Here is an 18,530-nt window from a genome sequence, read left to right on the forward strand (position 1 = left end):
ATAATTTTATATAAAAAAAATATATCAAAATTGTAAGGATAAGTAATAAACAATTTTACAAATTTCCTAGAAAGTCAGATCTTTATATATGATTTTAAGTCTAGTTTTCTAAATGAATATAAGAATATGTAAAAATTGTTCCGATAAAAATTTCTGTCGTTCAATGTAAATTACCTTAACACTCGCCTTGCATGATTTGACGTTTCGAATAGTTGCCTGCAACTTTTAAACGCGACCATATTAACATTATTTGTGAATATGGCGCGCGGTAGTAGTGCTGGTTTTGATAGACATATTACAATCTTTTCGCCGGAAGGGCGGCTTTACCAAGTAGGTAAGATTTATGAAAATATTTTACATTAAGACATAAACAGTTTTCCAATTTTTGTTGCTGTCTTTCGAAGTACTAACTCTTATACTAATTTTCTAAGCGGGAACCATGACATGGCGTGATTAGCAATTTTCAACCTTTCTAAGTAAAAGTATTGAATATTTTGCAGAATATGCGTTTAAAGCGATAAATCAAGGTGGTTTGACATCTGTCGCTGTAAAAGGAGTGGACACAGCTGTTTTTGCTACACAAAAGAAAGTGCCTGTAAGATAACCTCTATCACTATACTGTTATTAGTAGTAGTTCTTTACATTATTTCTTTTTTTTTCTAAAGTATATAATATAGTATTTTAAAGTAACATTTGAAGATTTTTCTGCAAATAATACAAATGAAACTTATTAAATTTAAGGATATTTGTTTATAGGATAAGCTGCTTGATGCTTCCAGTGTTACTCATATTTTTCAACTCACTGAGCATATCGGTTGCCTTGTGACAGGTATGATAGGTGAGTAAAGTTTTAAAGAAAATGATTATCCTAAAGATTTGTTATATAATTTTTTAATCATTATTATTTGAGATATCTAGATCTTTTTTATATTAAAGATATATTGTTTTTGTTGTGTATTTTAGCTGATAGCAGATCTCAAGTTCAACGTGCAAGATATGAAGCAGCTCATTTTAAATACAAGTATGAATATGAAATTCCTGTAGATGCATTATGCAGACGTATTGCAGATATCAGTCAAGTATATACACAAAATGCAGAAATGCGGCCTCTTGGATGTTCTATGATGCTTATTTCATATGACAAAGAAAAAGGACCTTGTGTTTATAAGGCTGACCCTGCAGGATATTATTGTGGTTACAGAGCCATCTCTGTTGGTGCTAAACAAACTGAAGCTAATTCTTATCTGGAAAAAAAGTTAAAGAAGAAACAAAACTATGATCATGATGAAACAATACAGTTAGCAATTACTTGTTTATCTACTGTTTTATCAGTAGATTTTAAGCCAACAGAGATAGAAGTTGGGGTAGTATCAAAGGACAATCCCAAATTTCGGTAAATATTATTTCTACTTCATGTATAAAATTGTTGTAAATAAATAACATATGAAATGTTTTTATGTTTCAGAACTTTAACAGAACAAGAAATTGATAAGCATCTTACTGCAATTGCTGAAAAAGATTAATGATTTTATGTATAATTCATTACAAATAAATGTCATGTCCTACTTAACACTGTTTCATTTTTATACTTAAGATATAAGAGAAAGTATATTATATTAAATTCAAGATATAATTGTTAACACGAATAAATTATACACATTTATAGTTTAAATTAAAAAATTTATTTCAAATTCATGTTTCTTATTTATAAGTTATAAAATAGTGAAGATATTAGTAAAATTATTTTCCTGATGCTGTTGCTAAAGGGTTTCGTAGAACTAGAATTACAGAATCACCTCTCAAAAACATTTTTGAAATAAATCTATCCTTATTTACTGGTTTTGCCTAGATAGAAACAAAGCTTTCTGTATATTGTCAATCATAAGTTTTGCTTCAATACCACATAGTTACATTACCTTTTTTTTCCCTTTACCAGTACGTGGAAGTTCAGTCCACATTTCTTTTACATTTTCTAAAACCATGTTACAATGTCTATCAAATGCTTTTACTCTCCCTAATAATTTTTTGTTATTTCTACAATTAATTAAAACTTGTGTATTATTTTTCACAGATTGAGTTAATACTGAAAGTGGTCCAGTATTAAATTCTTCTTCCTCTCTTTTTGCTAATTCCTCAGGAGTCATTTCAGATTTTGGCTTAGTTAAAGAAGACCTAAAAATAAAAGTTGTTCTTTTAGAAAAATGCTAATAGGAATTCAAAGAGAAAAGTTATAACCTTCAGATAAAATTTACACAAAAAGATAGTATATAAATAAAAAAATAAGGTTAAGTTTTGTGTAAATACAAAAATTACTGTTAAAACGATAAAAAATTTATCTAAACATTTACATTTTGATGAATTTCTGTTACGAATGAAATCGATAATGCAAAATTTTTCTCAAAAATAGTACGCAAAATATAAGTAATGACTATGTTTTCAAATCAACAAGCAACACAACGTTCAGTTTACTTATGTTCACTTCCGATTCCGATCACCCCTGAAAGTAGGTTATGTTATATTGCATATTGAGTAATCTTTCTATATGTATATATGTACACTATTTGTGTTTATGAAATACATTGAAAAAGCATAGCTTTTTATTTAGTGATTAAAATTTTTAGTATTTTTGTCGATTTAAAATAAAAGTTTACAATGTTCAATAATATTTTATCATATTATTTCGAAGATTAAATCTGTATGTGTATAAGATAAATGTGACACATTTTAAGGCATAGCTGGGAAAATAACAAGATGAAAACAAACCGACAGAAAAAAGCGAGAAAAAATTTAAGCTTTTTTATTAACAATTTCAAATTTAGATCTCCGTTTCAAGTTCTTATTGATGGCACATTTGCTTTGGCTGCGTTAGAGGTTTGCATTTAAATATATTATTTTATGTTACTGTAATTAAAGTTGATGCCTTCTTTCATTATATAAAGAGTAGAAAATGATATATGTGATTACTTATAAATTAATGAAAACAAGTGATTTGAATTTGTAATAATTTTTCATTCTTTTTAGAATAAATTTAATATACAAGATCAATTATCAAAATATTTTCAATCTGAAGTAAAATTATTAACTACACCATGTATTATTTTGGAAACTGAAAAATTAAGTTCATTTTCAAAAGCAGTTAATGGTGCTATGCAAATTGTTAAACAATATCCTATACATAAATGTGGACATGAAAAACATTCAATTAGTGGCACAAAATGTTTACTATCTATGGTTGGAAAAAATAATTCATTTAGGTATAATAAAAATTTCAATGGGTGGAAATTAAAATTAGTGATAATATACATATATGTATATATATCTGTTATATTTTTTCAGATATATTATAGCTACGCAAGACAGAGAACTTCAGGATTACTTGAGAAAAATTCCAGGTGTACCAATAATGTATTTGCATGGTAAAGCACCAACTTTGGAAACACCTTCACAAGCTAGTCGTGAATATGCTGAAAATATTCGTAAAGAATTAGGGATGACTGAATGGGAGAAAGAAAATATTAAAGTACTAAAAGAAGTAGCTGGAGTAACTGATAAAACAGAAGTAAGACTAAAAAAGAAGAAAAAAGGGGGCCCAAATCCTCTGAGTTGTCTGAAGAAGAAGAGTAAATCACGAACAGAAAGTTCAAAAAATGTTAAAGAAAAAATATCTGGTAGAGTTAAGAAGAGAAAGAAAATGAAAATAGCAGCACATATCAAAGAAGCATTGATTGCAGAAGTAAAAAATACGCAGTTAGGAAGCACAAAATAATTTGAAAATAGATGCATAATTAAAAAAGGACACGTATACATAAAACTTGTATAAATTATTAAAATTTATGCAAATTCCCTTTTATTTATGATACAGTTATTTCTTTTAGCTTACAAAATTGCAGTAATTAGAGCTGTGTTGTAACGTATTTATATGAGTCCATTTATAAATATAAGTATACTTATTTTACTAGTAAAATTGTTACTTGCAAATACATGATGTATCATAAAATTATGTTATTTATGTTTGTGTAACAAAGAACGAACACATTGGAAGATAGAACTGAAAAATCTCATATTCATGTACATTATAAAATTATTTCAACATTATTTTCTTTTACAATATTGTATAGTAAAAGATGTCTAAGTATTTGACTTTATTGATTAATATATGTAATTATTTATTGTATTTTGAAATTTCCTATTCTTCATATTCCTTTATACTATTCAAGTAGTACTAATAATTACACTTAAAGTAAGAAAAATAAGTAAATGGAATCACATCACTTTAAAGTAAGATATGATTATGATAAAAAAGATATAATACTCTATGAATACTCTAAATTAATAATACTCACTCTATACATATATTACATTCTCGTTCAAATATTTAATCATATAAGGAACATGAAGTAAATTTTGAATTAGGAACTTTTTATGTGTAGAAAACATGAAGGAAATATAAATGCATATAAATTGCACATTATTTACATTCGTTTAACAATTATATAAACTGGAATACTGAAAGTATACATTTTACGATATAGAGTAACACATAAATAAAAACTAAGTGTCTTGATTATATGCTCTTATACGTTAGAGAAATTACTAATTAATAAGGTGCATTAAAATTCTCCCACATACTAGTATAATATATTATAAAATTTGAGATACAATTTATTAATTTCAAAGTGTTTATTTTTTCATAGTAAGAAATATAGAATATCTTGGTTTGTTACATTACAGTTAGCAGCATATTAGATAAAAGAAAATATGAATGAGACAGAGATAAAATAAAATAATATGGAATAGAAATACTTCAAAATACGTATAGTTTTAAACACAAAATTCCTGAAACATCGTTTCGTTAAAAAGAGTCATTTAAGATTACAAGTTAAATTCTAATTAAAATTTAATTGCTACTTTATCTTCATGCGTATGAAAAGTTTAATGTGTATTATACAATATGTCATGAAATGTATTATCTATAGGTTAATACAAAGTTAACATTTAAGAGAATTAAGAGAATGTACATTAATTATATGTAAAGATTCTATTTTAAAATTCATTTTAAATATAAAGACAGTACATAGCATAATTTCGCAGAAAAATGGTATCAAAAAATGGAGTTATAATAATTAAAAATAAATCTTTTTTATGTACCATAAAATTTAATAGAGAATTTTTTCAATACCAATTGATAGAATAATATTGGTGATTAATAAAACTTTATTGATAATTCATAAAATAATTAATAATTTAAATTCATATAGTGTTTTTATTGTTTATTGTGCCATTATTTTAATGACAATCTCATTTATATCACGCTCTTTAATTATATTGTATAATACATTTATATATTTGTTTATATGTAAGATCAAGAAAATAATTTTTTGGTAAACTCTCGAATACTTCGTAAACGTGTATACTTTATAAAAAATCAAATTATAGGCGCGAGTTTCGGCAAATTGTGTAAACTGCTAACGATAACTTCGTACAATATTCTTTTACATTCTATGTAAATTACTGCCAGTCTTGACATGAAGGGATAATGTGAATATTACTTTCAGATTAAGGTATTTTTTAAACAAAACATGTAAAACCTGATGTCAATGGGTTTTTTCTATTCCATACATATATAACATCAAGGTTGTTGATTAAAAAGTGCACGGGCAGCCATAGCTAACATTTTCATACGCCGTATAGAATTATGACTCGGATTAGCTGCTACAAAAGCAGCTAACTGAGATTGCAAAGTCATTAACACAGTACCCATATGTTCTCGTGTTACTGGATCATTAGGATCTAAATTTAATATCGCCTCTTCAAGCCACCTAATAAATAATCATAAAGAATGAGAAATTTTTATCTAACATTATTAAGCACTAATAATAAAAGATATCTCTATTACCTATGCTTCAGTTCTGTACGGTGTCCTAAGTCTGCGGATAACTGTTGTACAAGTGAAAGAATTACAGGTTGTTGTAAAATACATCTTGAGGTTTGACCTTGAGGTCCTACAGAAGAAAATACTCTAGAAGGTTCTGTTTTTTCACAAACTAGTACTACCAAGCCTAAATCACTAGCACTTAGAGCTTGTTGGAAGGCAGCATTTAACTGTCCTCGTTGGAGGAGAGATATAACTCGCGCTTGAGCATCAGCAACCGCTGATACTGGTATAGCAGGTGTAGTAGCTCGAGAACTATAAGCATATTTGATTAATTTCACCATTTAATGGAATATAGTGTTTTTAATACACTTACCGCGCATTTGTGATCTCAGTAAGTTGTTGGTTTAAATTATCTCTAATAGAATCACGAATTGTACGTATTGTTCCTTCTTGAAGAATAATTAAACCTCTATTTAATTCTGTTTGTAACTCTTCGCGAACTAATGCGGATAGTGCTTCACTTTGTTGTTCATTTCTTTGCTGATATTGTTTATCTGCAATTGCATCCACATTTTGAAGATCTAAAAAAAAAAGAAATATGTTTTATATAAAATTAGCCTTCAAATATAATTGGTATTTTCCTTAAATCGTATCATCCATCGTAGATATCTTACATTCACGAGTACCCCTAACAAAAGCATCTTGTACTTGTTTGAACATTGTTTGACATGCTTTTTCCATGCCAGGTAAAAGAACATTTGTAAACGTCTCTTTAAATGCTGCGTCTAATGCTGGTTTTGCTGCATTCACTGCTGCCATAGCAAGTGTATCTTTTATATGATTACTATTAATGAGTTCTGTCAAATTCTTTTTTAAGAGTTCATCCATTCGAGCAGAATCTAATCTAAGTTGATGCTTTAATGGTTCTACTGTGTCTTCAATAATACGTGGTAAGGTAGTTTCAATTTTGTCTTTCATTGTTGTTTCAAGTGTCTTAAGAAAATCGTGTTGCCGAGCCATTTGGCTGTATAATGTTTGTTCTAAGGTTGCATTTAGTTGCTGTGAAGCTCGTGCTAAAGCAGATTCTACTCGCGTCGAGATTGGTGTCTCTTGCCTTAATCTAGTCACTTCAGTACTTAACTCTCTTAATTCCTGTCGTTGATCTTGAATTATTTCCAAAATTGACTCTACTTTATTTATTAGTTCGAGAGTATTCAATTCGTTTGTTGTTTGCCATGTATTTTCAGTATTTCCTGTAGTATGCGTTGTTGGTTTCGATTCGTCTTTTAATCTTTTTCTTTTTTCTTCGTCATTTGTGAATCCATCGGCTTCCTGCATGGCATGTCTGCTTACATCTTTTAATAATACCATCGGGATATTAGGCCAATCTTCATCGGCAGTATTAGTATCTTTTGGTTTATTTTCGGGTTCTGGTTCTTCATCTGCTTTTGTAAGAGATAAAATTTCTCTTACTTCTCTCGATGGACTACTACCACTACTAGCAGGTGCTTGTTCTTCTAACTCATTTGTGGCTAATGGTGGGTCTGTTGCATTTAGAGCCTGAACTGCTTGTGCAAGTGAGGGACTAGCAGATAACACTTTACCTAATTCTGGGCTACTAGGGCGAGAATCTAATTCATTATTTTCTTTTTTGGCAGGCGAGCTAAATGCATCTGGTGTCATTAAATTTAAGCCAGCATTGTGATTTGTTGTTGTCTCAAGTGTAGCAGATAAGGAACGATTTTCTTCGCAATTTTCCACTGAAATTCCATTATGATTAACATTTCCCATATCTCGTGTGTCTTCAGAGTAGCCCAGTGATTTATGAGTTAGTGTGTCCATAAGGCAGTTACCACTCACTTGTGAGGCAGGCTTAAAAGCAATATGACATTCTTGTAATGACTTTGGTTGAACTAGATACATTCTTATAACAAGTTGCTCTTCAGTATCTTCTTCACAAGGACATAAATCTTCCAGCGATTCTCCAGTAGGACGCATTTTACGTAAACCAGCATCAACAATTCCAAAACTCAATATTGGATATGGAAGGAGGAACTCTGATATTGTATTTACTGATGTTATTTCATCATTATCTTTTGTAAGACTTAATATGTACAGAACTTTATTGTATATATCTGATAATAAAAGGTATCCTGCACTAAGATCTAAGCCAGCTTTTAACACCGGTAATTTACCGGTAGAAGGTGTAGGTGCAAATTTAATGGTTTGTAAACAGGACCATACCTCACAAGACCAAACTTTTAATTCTGTATTATTGTCACATCCAGTTATGGCAAACCTCCAAAACTGAACTCTGTGGAACAAAATACAGTTACAGTGATTATTTTAATTTAATAATAAAATAAATTCAATAAAATATTCTGTTACATATTGCTTACTCTGGATGGTATGTTTTATGGTCATCTAGGAAGAACAAGCAAGAAATCGGTCGTCCACCATGTGGTCTCCATTGATGTAAACAACGAGGTTGTACTTGATTACCATGAGGATTACTATGTAAGTAAACTTGAAAGAATTTGACTTCACCATCAAAACTAGCTGTAGCTAGGGCTGTGCCATCTGGACTGAATGTTGCTTCTATGATCGTATCAGAATGTTGATCAATTTCCAACATGCCTCCATTTTCCTTCACAGCTGGATCAATTGCCTATCATTTAGTCAAACAGTTGGATACTTTGTTCATTTTGTATGGATTTTATAATCTGTAAGTAAGGTACACATTCACCTCTATTGATCTGAATCTTGCCGAAACAGTATTAACTGACCACAACTCTACTCTGGAACCACGAGTTAGAACTAAAAGCTTTGAAACTTTATCTCCATCTGATGGTACATCTTCAGGAATATATGGACACCATATCACACGATGACTAGTAGGAGATATATCTTCTGCATCTACTTGTAGCAATAAACTACATAACAATTCTGATGGTGTTGATTCAATGGTATGTATAAAAAGATTTCCCAAATAATCAACACATGCCAAAATCGCATTAGAAACATGTGCAAAAGCCAGATCTTGTATTGCTGCACGCATTCCTCTTAATAGAGCTCTTTGTTCCAATTCTTTGTATACAACTCTAACCACACCTCCTCCATTACCAACTAAATAATGTTATTTTTTTAATTTAGGTCAATAAAATAATTATAATTTAAGTTTAAATTTACCTTTACCTTTTATGCCATAAGCTAAATATTTCCCAGACATATGAACAGCTAATAATTGGCCTGGGTAAAAGTTATGTTCCCATGTAAAATCAACAATATTTTTTAACTTCACCTTTGAACTACCGTGATTATGACCTCCTGGTGAAGGAATAACAACAACATTGCTACTATATAATTCAACAGAATGTTGATTTTCTTGTCCAGTGAATTCTCTAAACATAGAGGGAAAGATCTTTATATATATATATATATGAAAAAAGAAAATTGAGCAATAAAAAAGAAATTAAATTAAGTTGATAAATTTAATAATAAAAATCAGAAAATTAATATAAAAAAATTTGAAGTTTACACTTTTGATATTTATTATGTTTATATAGAGTAATACCAAGATAGATAAAAATCAAAGGCATCAAATGTTATGAATGAAAGACGTATAAAAATATACAAAAATTACCAATGGAAATTCTACCGTTTATAACTGAAACGAAGCTAAATTTCAATAAATACTTACACTGTTTGCTGATATTGAAGATTTAGGTTATCCTCTCCCGTTTTGATCATTTTCATAAACCTGATAGCGTATTCTAAAAAATGATAAAATTAATAAAATTTTGGCGATTACCGTGCCGGAATTCGGACAATTCTAACCCCAGCCGGTGGCACGCCTGATAACGATATTTTGTCAGTCTTACCTTTCGTGCATATATTTGCCGGATTGTAAAAGTGTTTTTTGACGATGCGTTTTTTATTTTAATGAAACATACGCAAATTATTATTTCATCGATGCGAATAAATAACGTGTTTCATGTACATATTTCAATGAAATTATCAAAAACTAAATGTCAGACAGCTATCAGATACTTGTCAGAAAAACGGACCGGAAGTGCACTGACGGTATTTTATGTATTTCGCGCTATGTGGCGCTTTATGTTATCTTAATTTTAAGTGTTTCAATCACTATGTATATAATTAGTAAATTTTTCAGATTGTATAGACAAGAATATGATCTTTTAATACCAAAATACATTATACAATCAAATACATTACAAGATAATTATATCGGTTATGTTAAAGAATTATACTTTCAGTAATACATAGCAATCTCAATTTATAATTTATTGTTTATAGCTATGTATGTATATGTATATATGTATGTATGTATATATGTATATAGGATACGGAGCATGTAATATATCTTTTTGATACTTTATATTCATTATAAGATTTAATAATCAATGTTCTACATAGAATATTTTTTATTGAAATAGATACTCGCAGAGAATCTTGTATCGTAATTTACACTTTATTTCGTATAATACACTATAATAGACAGGCTTTTCTCTTCATATATGACTATCTTTTGGAAAATGGCAGTAGTGCTCAAACGTACATAGACCCAGTAAAAGTGGCAGTAAATTTCTCTAATTTGAATATCTTTCAATCGCGCTTAACTGTTACAAATCCCAATGAAGCGTTCTTTCATTTTTAACCCTCTCTGCTTATTTCGAGTTCCTCCGATAACTAAATCTCAAAATATATAAATCTTTCTTCGATTTTGATTTTTAGGATAGAAAATTAAAAAATCTTAAATAAAAACCGGTTAAATAATAAAATACGCAGTGATAAAAAAAACTTTACCTAAATTTCAAATTTGCATCATTTATATAGTTTATGATAAACATAGATCGAATTACCGTGTATATATGTATAAAGGAATGAATCACGTGCGGATACGGGTGACGATTTGGAGATTGGATTAAGGATTGATAATGAGCAATAGAGATCAAATGTTTATGTTAGTGAATTGGATGATAAGCCTGAAAAGCGATATACGTATACACGTGGAAACTGATGCATGGTGACATGTGAACATTTAAATACACGTCGTAAAATTGTTTGTTGTGTATGTGATATCGAATATATACTATAGAGAAGGATTGTAAGAGAGTTATTATAGAAGAATTATTAAAAAGTTGTAACAATATTGTCGAATGAGAGTTGTAAGATCGTATAATGTAATACTTATTTACTTATTTATTTAAGACTGCATATTTCATTCATATTCCAATGCATTGAACCTATTCTTGAAACTATATTCATGAAACTATAAGAAATAGAAAATTTCCTTGAAATCATTTCCGTGTATTTATTTTATATAAAAATTTTAATTAATAAAACATTACTAGAATAAAATTAACTTAAAAATGAAAGAAAAAGTTTTTCGACAGGATCGAAGGTAATGGAAATTCGATTGATATCACGTAAGAGAATTTTTGAAAATCGACAAAGAAATCAATGTTTCTGCGTAATTTTTATTCTATCATGTCTCCAGTCATACTTCGCGCAACGATTTAGACTAAAATATTCGAGGCACCGAGGCAACGTTTTCTTTGAATTTTCAACTCGAATCGTACGATTCAAATATTTTTTCTCCGTTCTTAATCATCAACGAGAAATACACGTTTTTTTTTCTTCTCTTTTCTCGTTTTGGTTAATAAGATGTTTTTATATTTCATCGCTGAAAATAACAACGTTGTTCCTTTAACTTACTGGTTCCACTATGAATCATGGAGCGCGCTTAGTAATAAAAAGAAAGGAATAATTGACGTGCGCTATTGTCAATGTTACTATGTGTTACTTTTATATATACAGGGCGTTTCATTTAAAGACGTCAACAGTTATATCTGTTATAATAATTACACTATAGGAATATGTTAAATTTAAAAAAATGAATTCAAGTTTAAAAGTGTCGAGTAAGAAGAATTGACGCAGAAGAGTCAAGGGACATGTTCACAATGTATTTATTAATTAAAATTTAGCCTGATCTTCAGTTTCCATACTCTTTGAAAACGTATGAATTACGGTTAAAAAAATGGATCACCCTGTATTATATATACTAATCCATGAATCAGAATAGAAGTATTTCTATGTTGAGGAAATCGATATTTCACATCAAGGGTTAAAAAGTTCGTTTCGGTTTCGGGCAATGGTAATGTGGGTTTCTCACGCTGCTGTGCACGGGAATATACTTGTTTTCTTTTCTCATATTTTTTTCTCATTTTTTCTTTCTTCTTTTTTCTTTTTTTGATTTTTGGGTCTTTCCTTATACCATAACATTATTACAATGACAAGCACACTGAGACACTGCGCCAATCCAATAGAAAAACAATATTTGTAATTATTGTGCCAATAGTATTCACAGTTTCGTGACGAAGAAGCACGACCATATATTTATTTATTATTTGTAACTCTCTCACGATTTTCTTTCGTCCGTGTGATAATTCTGTCGTACTTCTTTCATCCGATTTTTGTTCGCTAACGAATAACAACTTAACGATTAAGACCTTAATGGTTGTATCATTATACGTAAGCGTAATATTTCGATTCGTCTAACGAGAGCAACTATATTAATATTATAGTCGATCATATAATCGCTAAGGGAAGTATGCGTATATAACGATTATAAGGGAAACGATCATTATTTGCGCGACGAATAAATTGTATATCAATTCCTCTACGTAAAATGATCGAGAAATACATGCTTGAAAATATTGACTCGTAAACGCTTGCCTCTAGAACGTCTTTTCGTGGGAATTCATTTCGAGCAATGTATATTCTGCGTTTGTACGCGATCAAAGGAGTAACAAATGATAAATTTGTTAAATATGAAAGAAAAATGGAAGAGAACAGAAGGATCTATGCATTTTTTCAAATAAATAATAAATTTGAAAGAATTCGAGGATACAATAGACATCGCTGACGTTGCTTGAATTGAAACGTTACATCAGGCTTAATGGTCATCACTGCTACAAGATAAAATTTAAGATCATTCTATAATCATTACATGGATTTTTCGACGTTGTGATGGTCCCTGCGGGATGTTATATACTTGGTGTCGTACTTTTTCGTTACACTTTCCATACAAAAGCATAAATATCTCGAAACGCGATACCAAAGCGAAATATGCAGATGCAAATCAGAATAATGCGAGTGAACATGACGACATTGGTATGTTGTAGCATAAAGTATACTACTCGATACTGCCGTGTCGATTTTCTCTCAAAATATCATTAGATTCGTTTTGATCTCTATTAAAATTGACACTTTGCAATAACGTGAAACGAATGTGAGTTACGAGTGCTCGGAAATAAAAAATGCAACCTATATTTTTAATTACCTCTATTATCGGACGGAAGATCTGAAAAATACTTTGGAGAAATGATCCAAAAATTTCTGGCAAATAAACAATTTAATGGTAAATAACTTGGAATACTCATGGAAACGAGGCTATGAAAATTACAAATGTACTTATAGAAGCGTTCGTACAGACAATGAGGAAGTGCGTGCTGATGCAGTCGTAGAAGAATTCTATGAAAAATCCTATAAATTCCATACCACAATACTGATCATTATATGTAACACGTTGGCTGAATCGATTTTTGATTAAACTTCGTAGTAGATTATAATATCTGTGTTTGTCTCCTACTTATTTAGCAATATGATATTTAATATGTCCACTGTAATCCGCTTCTATGTTTTAATAGTTCGACACGCGTTAATACGCGTACAATTAAAAAAGTGCTAACTCTATTCGTGTATCGATCGAGAGATGGCCAACGTGTAGAAAGACAATAACATGTTGAAGAGAAACTTAAGGGACTAATTTATAACAGCGCGCAACTATTGCACCGATTAACAAGCTACATCGCATCAAATCGAAAATGTACGCATAATTTTCGTAATTTTTGATTGTGCGATTCATACAAAAGACAAACGCGGAACAACTGAACCTCACGGCGCTAATTTATAGCTGCGCTCGGTTTGCTGATGCTGATATGCTTACGATATACTGCTCCGTCTTGAGAGCCATCGAATAAATAAATAAATTCGGACGAATAAATAAATAAATAAATAAATAAATAAAACCAATCTATCGTGATTTATGTCTAAGCAGTTACGACTAAGCTTCCGTACAAAAATCTTAACGTTAAGAGAGGAAAGTAGAAGATCTTTGATTATTGGACGGAGTCGTGCAAAAAAGAGGAGCGATTCGAATAGTTTCATGCACCGTCAATGCGATAAACTTCTTCCTTTTTTTTTTTTTCTTTATAAAAGTAAACGGATACAAGACTGGTCGAGGATATGCAGATCAAAAAACAGCAAGTAGAATATAAAATAACATACAACAGATACATACTCAACGTTTGATTGATATAAAATTAGATTTTATACTCTTTACTTACAACAAATATTATTCATCTAAAAAATATGATCTGCATATCTTCAACTATGATATTTTATGGAGAAATCAAACCCTTACGATATATCTAAGTGTTGTACAAAGAAAAAGAATGATTAAAGAAGTTGTCGTTAATATTATCTAGATAACGTTACGTACGAGATTATTTTCTCTTTTGCATGATACCGTACAATCCGTTATGTCGGTATATAAATTATACGCTCGATTGCAATAGTACAACCTCGTATTTGCTTGCACGTTTGAAACGGTAGACTCAAGCCACGGATTTGAGAAACGGAAGAAAAAAAACATATTCGGCGTATCTCCGCATAGTATACAAAACGATCATACATCGGTATCGATGACCGACGAGTCTACCGCTAATCCTATCACTAAGACGAGCGATGCTTTATTATTATTCTCAAAAATACTGTACACAAGAATACCTAAGTTATGTCGAAGCTCGTTCCATGCTCTCGGACGAGCACTGAAGCTGTGTTAAGTACGACCGAATTGATACGCTTCATTCTCTCTTTCTTTTAATTAAGATAAGATAAAACAGGCGGGACGACGTTGAGACTACGTTCTGATCGAGAACTGAGTCGATTATTTCGATTTTCCAGTTTTGTTATTTGATAATAACGAAGTTCACCTCTTTAAGAAACGGAAGAGGCCTCGACCCTTTTCCGGTGGCGGTGCCATTAACATCGGTACTTGGTTTTTATGCGTTATGTGAATCTGGAACAATAAAATATCTATAAGCGATCGGTAGATATTATTAAATAATTACTGAGTGTTTAAAGGATCAACTTACAGTGCATGGACCCTGCATCCATGGTTCACCATCGATTTGCATCGGGAAACGTTTGCTGGTGGTGATAGTGACACTACTGCATTGTGCCAACCTTCTACCGGAATGACGAAGTCCAGTTTTCACTTGACCCATATGCAAACAGTTCTCTAAACCGATCACCTCTATGAGATTGTCTCCAATATCTATAAACATTACACTTATTTTTCATTTGCTTTAACTACGTCTATCTAACTTGTTAAATGATCATTAAACATTGTCTATGCACTTGCCTTGTATTGCGGCTGTAAGATCTACGGAATTAAAACTGCTGGTGCTCAGTTCTTTGTCTGGTCGTTTCTTCCGTTTACCAAGTCGATGTTTCGTATGGTGTTCACCCCAGAGATTGGAACCTCCATGAGTAAAAGGAATGTTTAATAATGCGACACCTTGGAGAGAAGGTCCGTGTGCTAAATCTAACGGTGTCCCGTCACACTGTGAATGAGAAATATCGACATTACAATCGGTATTACTGGATGAACAAAATTCATTATTGATCTTAACCATTTTTTTAAACAACATTTTAAACATTTGAGACATTTACGTACAATGATCTCTAGATCTTCGTGAAGATTTTTACAGCTGGCAGCAAATTGTTCCGTGGTCGCGTACTCAAAGTACCAAAGTTTGTTCTTCATCCGGCTATTGAATTTCTCAGGATTCTTTTCCCTTTCCATGTGGAATTTTACACAGATCGCCGCGTCCACGCCCACAGAGAAGTAATTGTTGATGATATTGTACGGTATACTGTCTTGATTTGGTCTCATCTCATCTTTCTGATCAAGCACTTCTATCTGCCAGCGGTCCATCATTACAGGTGTCGCTTTCTCTATTTTCTAGAAATTATTTCATACAGCAATTTTAAATCCATCAATCTCGTTTTAACTATCCGTATAAGAATGATCTTTTATCATGATATTTACATACTTTGAGTACTTTATGAATAGCTTCTCCTTCATAACCACCACCCCATCGCAAACACCTTGCAAGATCGTTGCCTGTCCCTAATGGTATGACACCTACGGCTGGTTGATGCTCGAATTGGACACGATCTGAAGTTTAAACACAAAATGCTGGTTATAAATGGATCATCTGAATACCCAGCTCTCAAATTATTAATCGTACCCATTGTCTCTAACACCCAGCCAACGGTACCATCACCGCCGCAGCAGATCACCTTAAAGTTCTTCACGTCCTTGAACATTTGCAAACCCTGCATAGGTCCGCCCACGGCCAGATTATGAACTTGGCGCGGGTTCAGGATATATTGAAACTTCCTCAACATGCGTTCGCCTTGCCTTCCTCCGGATTTTGGATTTATAAACACCAGAAGTGGAAAAGTCTCCGGCGGCGGTGTAATTTGGAAGGACATAGCTGGCTGTTGATTAGTAGCAGCACCAGATGTCAGGAATCCACTTTGCTAATAGAATTTTGCATCTCGAATTAGAATCCTTTGATATCGCGTCTGCTTCGATTCAGCTCATTGCACTTACCGAGGTAACAGTCGACGAATCCTGACCGTGTTTGCTTCCCTTTTTACTGTCCCTAGATAACGATCTTTGCCTGTCTAAGACAACTGGACAAATCGCCGTAGGCGGAAGGATATGAACTGCGTACTCACCCAACGTGCACTCTGTCCTCACTTGCGAAACGCATCTGTTATGCAACTGTAAAATCGTTATTAGCGTGATTTTTGTTCGATAGTTACAACTAGATAGTTTATATGTTTATGAACATAATTACAAGAATGGAATATAATCAGAGATTTTTTGCGTTCAATACTGTAGTACCGTAAGAAAAAGCCTGATTAGAGATCGATCAAAACAGTGTCGTCTGTCCTTCAGTTGTTAGTTTACATAGGGAAAAAGCCTATGTGACTAAAGTCACCTAGTTCTTGCGGAGCGTTAACAGGATAGGATTAGAGAAAGGAAAAAATAACGCTAATGGAGAGAGACGATTTGAATTTAAAGAATCGTTGATCGAGAAGCGTTTAACGGTTGATTGAGAAGTGAGAGTGAGTCGAGAGGTCAAAGTTAATCGAGGAGTCGAAGAGTAGAGTTGTTAACGTTGTCGTGTTGCGAGAGGTGTTAGCGTTGTTGAGAGATTAAGTGGTTAGCGTTGTGGAGTTGCGTGAGTTACTAGCGTAGCTGAGAGATTGAGTTGTTAGCGTTGTCGAGTTACGAGAGTGGTCGAATCAAAGTAAGATTGTTACATTTAATTCAAATTAAACAACTATCGTTTTCTGTCTAATTAATATCTGTATAATTAATTTATTGTAAACAAATTACAAATTATAAATAGTATCGGGAAAATTTTATGTCTAAATTTCCACGATACTATAATACTTTCCACATTTTACTTATTTTTCTATATTATATTTACTTTCAGCGTTATTGTATCTTTAAATTTTTATACGAACGTGGATTAATTATAGCTTTATTATCTCTTTTCTCTCTTAACTCCAGCTATTTCTACATTTCTTGCTGAAAATATAAAAAATATGATCTATACGATGCTTTTATATCGAAACGTGCATACAAATTTCACATATCAAACCTCCAAACATTCATATACATTTACAGCATAACTGGGATATTTGGTTGCCTACATAGGGAATCTGATTCATTGAAAAAGGAAATAGTTATTAAAGGAAATACTACTCACTGTCAATTGACACCATCTGCAATGCAAACCCGTAATCCCATTGTAGCTTTTGATAGTTTTTCTACATTTGAAACATTTGCCGTGACAATTTCCCTCGACCCAATGGTGCGCCATCGTTTGCGACGTCTTTTTGCTTTTCACGTAGGTGGCTATGCAAGAGGCTGGTGCTCTTTGCACGCACCTTTCATGGACAGTGTACTTGCAGACTATATAAAAAGAGAACGGCTCGTTTGTCTGTTGCTTCAGTGCGAATGAACAAAATTATTGGTACTCAAGACGCGAGTTACTGTAAACTCGATAAACAACGATATACTTTACGAAAATTGCTCTTCTTTCATCGCAAATTACCAAGGTGCAAAAGGAGAAAAGAGAACATATAAAAAGGATGGAAGCTCATCGGATGAAAATGTTTTCTAGCAAAACATCCGTGAAAAAAGAACCGCTGTAACATCAAAGAAGCTCCGATGATACTTACAAACACAACAAAGGCCCTTCTTTCCGAGACCGACTAGCATATTCAAACAGAGATTGCAGTAGGCGGGTTTGCTAAAGTGTTTTAGCCTCCAGAGGTGGTTACCGTCTTCCTTTACGTGAGAATCCAAGCCCAAAAGAACTAGTAGCGGGATCGTCGTCAGACCACCCCTTTTCCATTCTTCCAGAGATACCGTACCATCCGCGTCGTAGTCTATTTCTATCATCATATCTTGCAGTAT

At 31.9% G+C, this 18,530-nt stretch overlaps 5 protein-coding genes across 6 annotated transcripts in view; 2 read left to right on the top strand and 3 right to left on the bottom strand.

Moving 5' to 3' along the window:
* Positions 1–166: 166 nt before the first annotated feature.
* LOC126919442 (proteasome subunit alpha type-6-like) lies at positions 167–1,570 on the top strand. Its single transcript, XM_050728758.1, has 5 exons — positions 167–334; positions 501–595; positions 757–838; positions 964–1,393; positions 1,466–1,570. Exons 1-5 carry the CDS (start codon positions 259–261, stop codon positions 1,521–1,523), a joined length of 741 nt encoding a protein of 246 aa, XP_050584715.1. The 5' UTR covers positions 167–258; the 3' UTR covers positions 1,524–1,570.
* An 89-nt stretch (positions 1,571–1,659) lies between these two features.
* On the bottom strand, positions 1,660–2,510 carry LOC126919449 (probable small nuclear ribonucleoprotein Sm D2). Its single transcript, XM_050728769.1, has 3 exons — positions 2,349–2,510; positions 1,917–2,172; positions 1,660–1,845 (listed from the first exon to the last, which is right to left on the bottom strand). Coding segments are annotated over exons 1-3 (363 nt in total). The 5' UTR covers positions 2,351–2,510; the 3' UTR covers positions 1,660–1,740.
* A 57-nt stretch (positions 2,511–2,567) lies between these two features.
* On the top strand, positions 2,568–4,174 carry LOC126919440 (rRNA-processing protein UTP23 homolog). Its single transcript, XM_050728756.1, has 3 exons — positions 2,568–2,871; positions 3,022–3,254; positions 3,337–4,174. The coding sequence occupies exons 1-3, from the start codon at positions 2,752–2,754 to the stop codon at positions 3,764–3,766; spliced, it is 783 nt and encodes a 260-aa protein (XP_050584713.1). The 5' UTR covers positions 2,568–2,751; the 3' UTR covers positions 3,767–4,174.
* A 487-nt stretch (positions 4,175–4,661) lies between these two features.
* On the bottom strand, positions 4,662–9,959 carry LOC126919373 (enhancer of mRNA-decapping protein 4). The gene is made up of 9 exons (XM_050728494.1): positions 9,757–9,959; positions 9,576–9,648; positions 9,071–9,276; positions 8,622–9,001; positions 8,275–8,543; positions 6,550–8,189; positions 6,249–6,456; positions 5,897–6,187; positions 4,662–5,819 (listed from the first exon to the last, which is right to left on the bottom strand). Exons 2-9 carry the CDS (start codon positions 9,629–9,631, stop codon positions 5,630–5,632), a joined length of 3,240 nt encoding a protein of 1,079 aa, XP_050584451.1. The 5' UTR covers positions 9,632–9,648; positions 9,757–9,959; the 3' UTR covers positions 4,662–5,629.
* Positions 9,960–10,346: 387 nt separating this feature from the next.
* The window catches only part of LOC126919377 (diacylglycerol kinase 1), a 147,522-nt gene continuing 139,338 nt past the window's right edge, over positions 10,347–18,530 (bottom strand). For both annotated transcript variants that reach the window (XM_050728519.1, XM_050728518.1), the window contains 9 exons: positions 18,293–18,530; positions 17,818–18,023; positions 16,647–16,820; positions 16,279–16,573; positions 16,081–16,205; positions 15,702–15,989; positions 15,387–15,588; positions 15,118–15,299; positions 10,347–15,041 (listed from right to left, as the gene is read on the bottom strand). In XM_050728519.1, coding sequence (XP_050584476.1) covers positions 14,952–15,041; positions 15,118–15,299; positions 15,387–15,588; positions 15,702–15,989; positions 16,081–16,205; positions 16,279–16,573; positions 16,647–16,820; positions 17,818–18,023; positions 18,293–18,530 — 1,800 coding nt within the window. In that variant the 3' untranslated portion in view covers positions 10,347–14,951. The remainder of the gene's footprint in view (positions 15,042–15,117; positions 15,300–15,386; positions 15,589–15,701; positions 15,990–16,080; positions 16,206–16,278; positions 16,574–16,646; positions 16,821–17,817; positions 18,024–18,292) is intronic.

The sequence above is a fragment of the Bombus affinis genome, chromosome 8 (assembly GCF_024516045.1).
Source record: "Bombus affinis isolate iyBomAffi1 chromosome 8, iyBomAffi1.2, whole genome shotgun sequence".
In the NCBI taxonomy this organism is placed as follows: domain Eukaryota; kingdom Metazoa; phylum Arthropoda; class Insecta; order Hymenoptera; family Apidae; genus Bombus; species Bombus affinis.

Bases quoted from the DNA above. Each gene is read 5' to 3' on its own strand.
- LOC126919442 (XM_050728758.1), top strand. From the start codon at position 259: ATGGCGCGCGGTAGTAGTGCTGGTTTTGATAGACATATTACAATCTTT. The intron at 596-756 runs GTAAGATAACCT...ATTTGTTTATAG, and splicing joins CTACACAAAAGAAAGTGCCT to GATAAGCTGCTTGATGCTTC. The intron at 1,394-1,465 runs GTAAATATTATT...TTTATGTTTCAG, and splicing joins AAGGACAATCCCAAATTTCG to AACTTTAACAGAACAAGAAA.
- LOC126919449 (XM_050728769.1), bottom strand. The intron at 1,846-1,916 runs GTAATGTAACTA...GTTTCTATCTAG, and splicing joins CTGGTAAAGGGAAAAAAAAG to GCAAAACCAGTAAATAAGGA.
- LOC126919440 (XM_050728756.1), top strand. From the start codon at position 2,752: ATGAAAACAAACCGACAGAAAAAAGCGAGAAAAAATTTAAGCTTTTTT. The intron at 2,872-3,021 runs GTTTGCATTTAA...CATTCTTTTTAG, and splicing joins TTGCTTTGGCTGCGTTAGAG to AATAAATTTAATATACAAGA. The intron at 3,255-3,336 runs GTATAATAAAAA...ATATTTTTTCAG, and splicing joins GGAAAAAATAATTCATTTAG to ATATATTATAGCTACGCAAG.
- LOC126919373 (XM_050728494.1), bottom strand. From the start codon at position 9,631: ATGAAAATGATCAAAACGGGAGAGGATAACCTAAATCTTCAATATCAG. The intron at 6,188-6,248 runs GTAAGTGTATTA...ATATGCTTATAG, and splicing joins ACTGAGATCACAAATGCGCG to TTCTCGAGCTACTACACCTG. The intron at 5,820-5,896 runs GTAATAGAGATA...ATTATTTATTAG, and splicing joins CGTACAGAACTGAAGCATAG to GTGGCTTGAAGAGGCGATAT.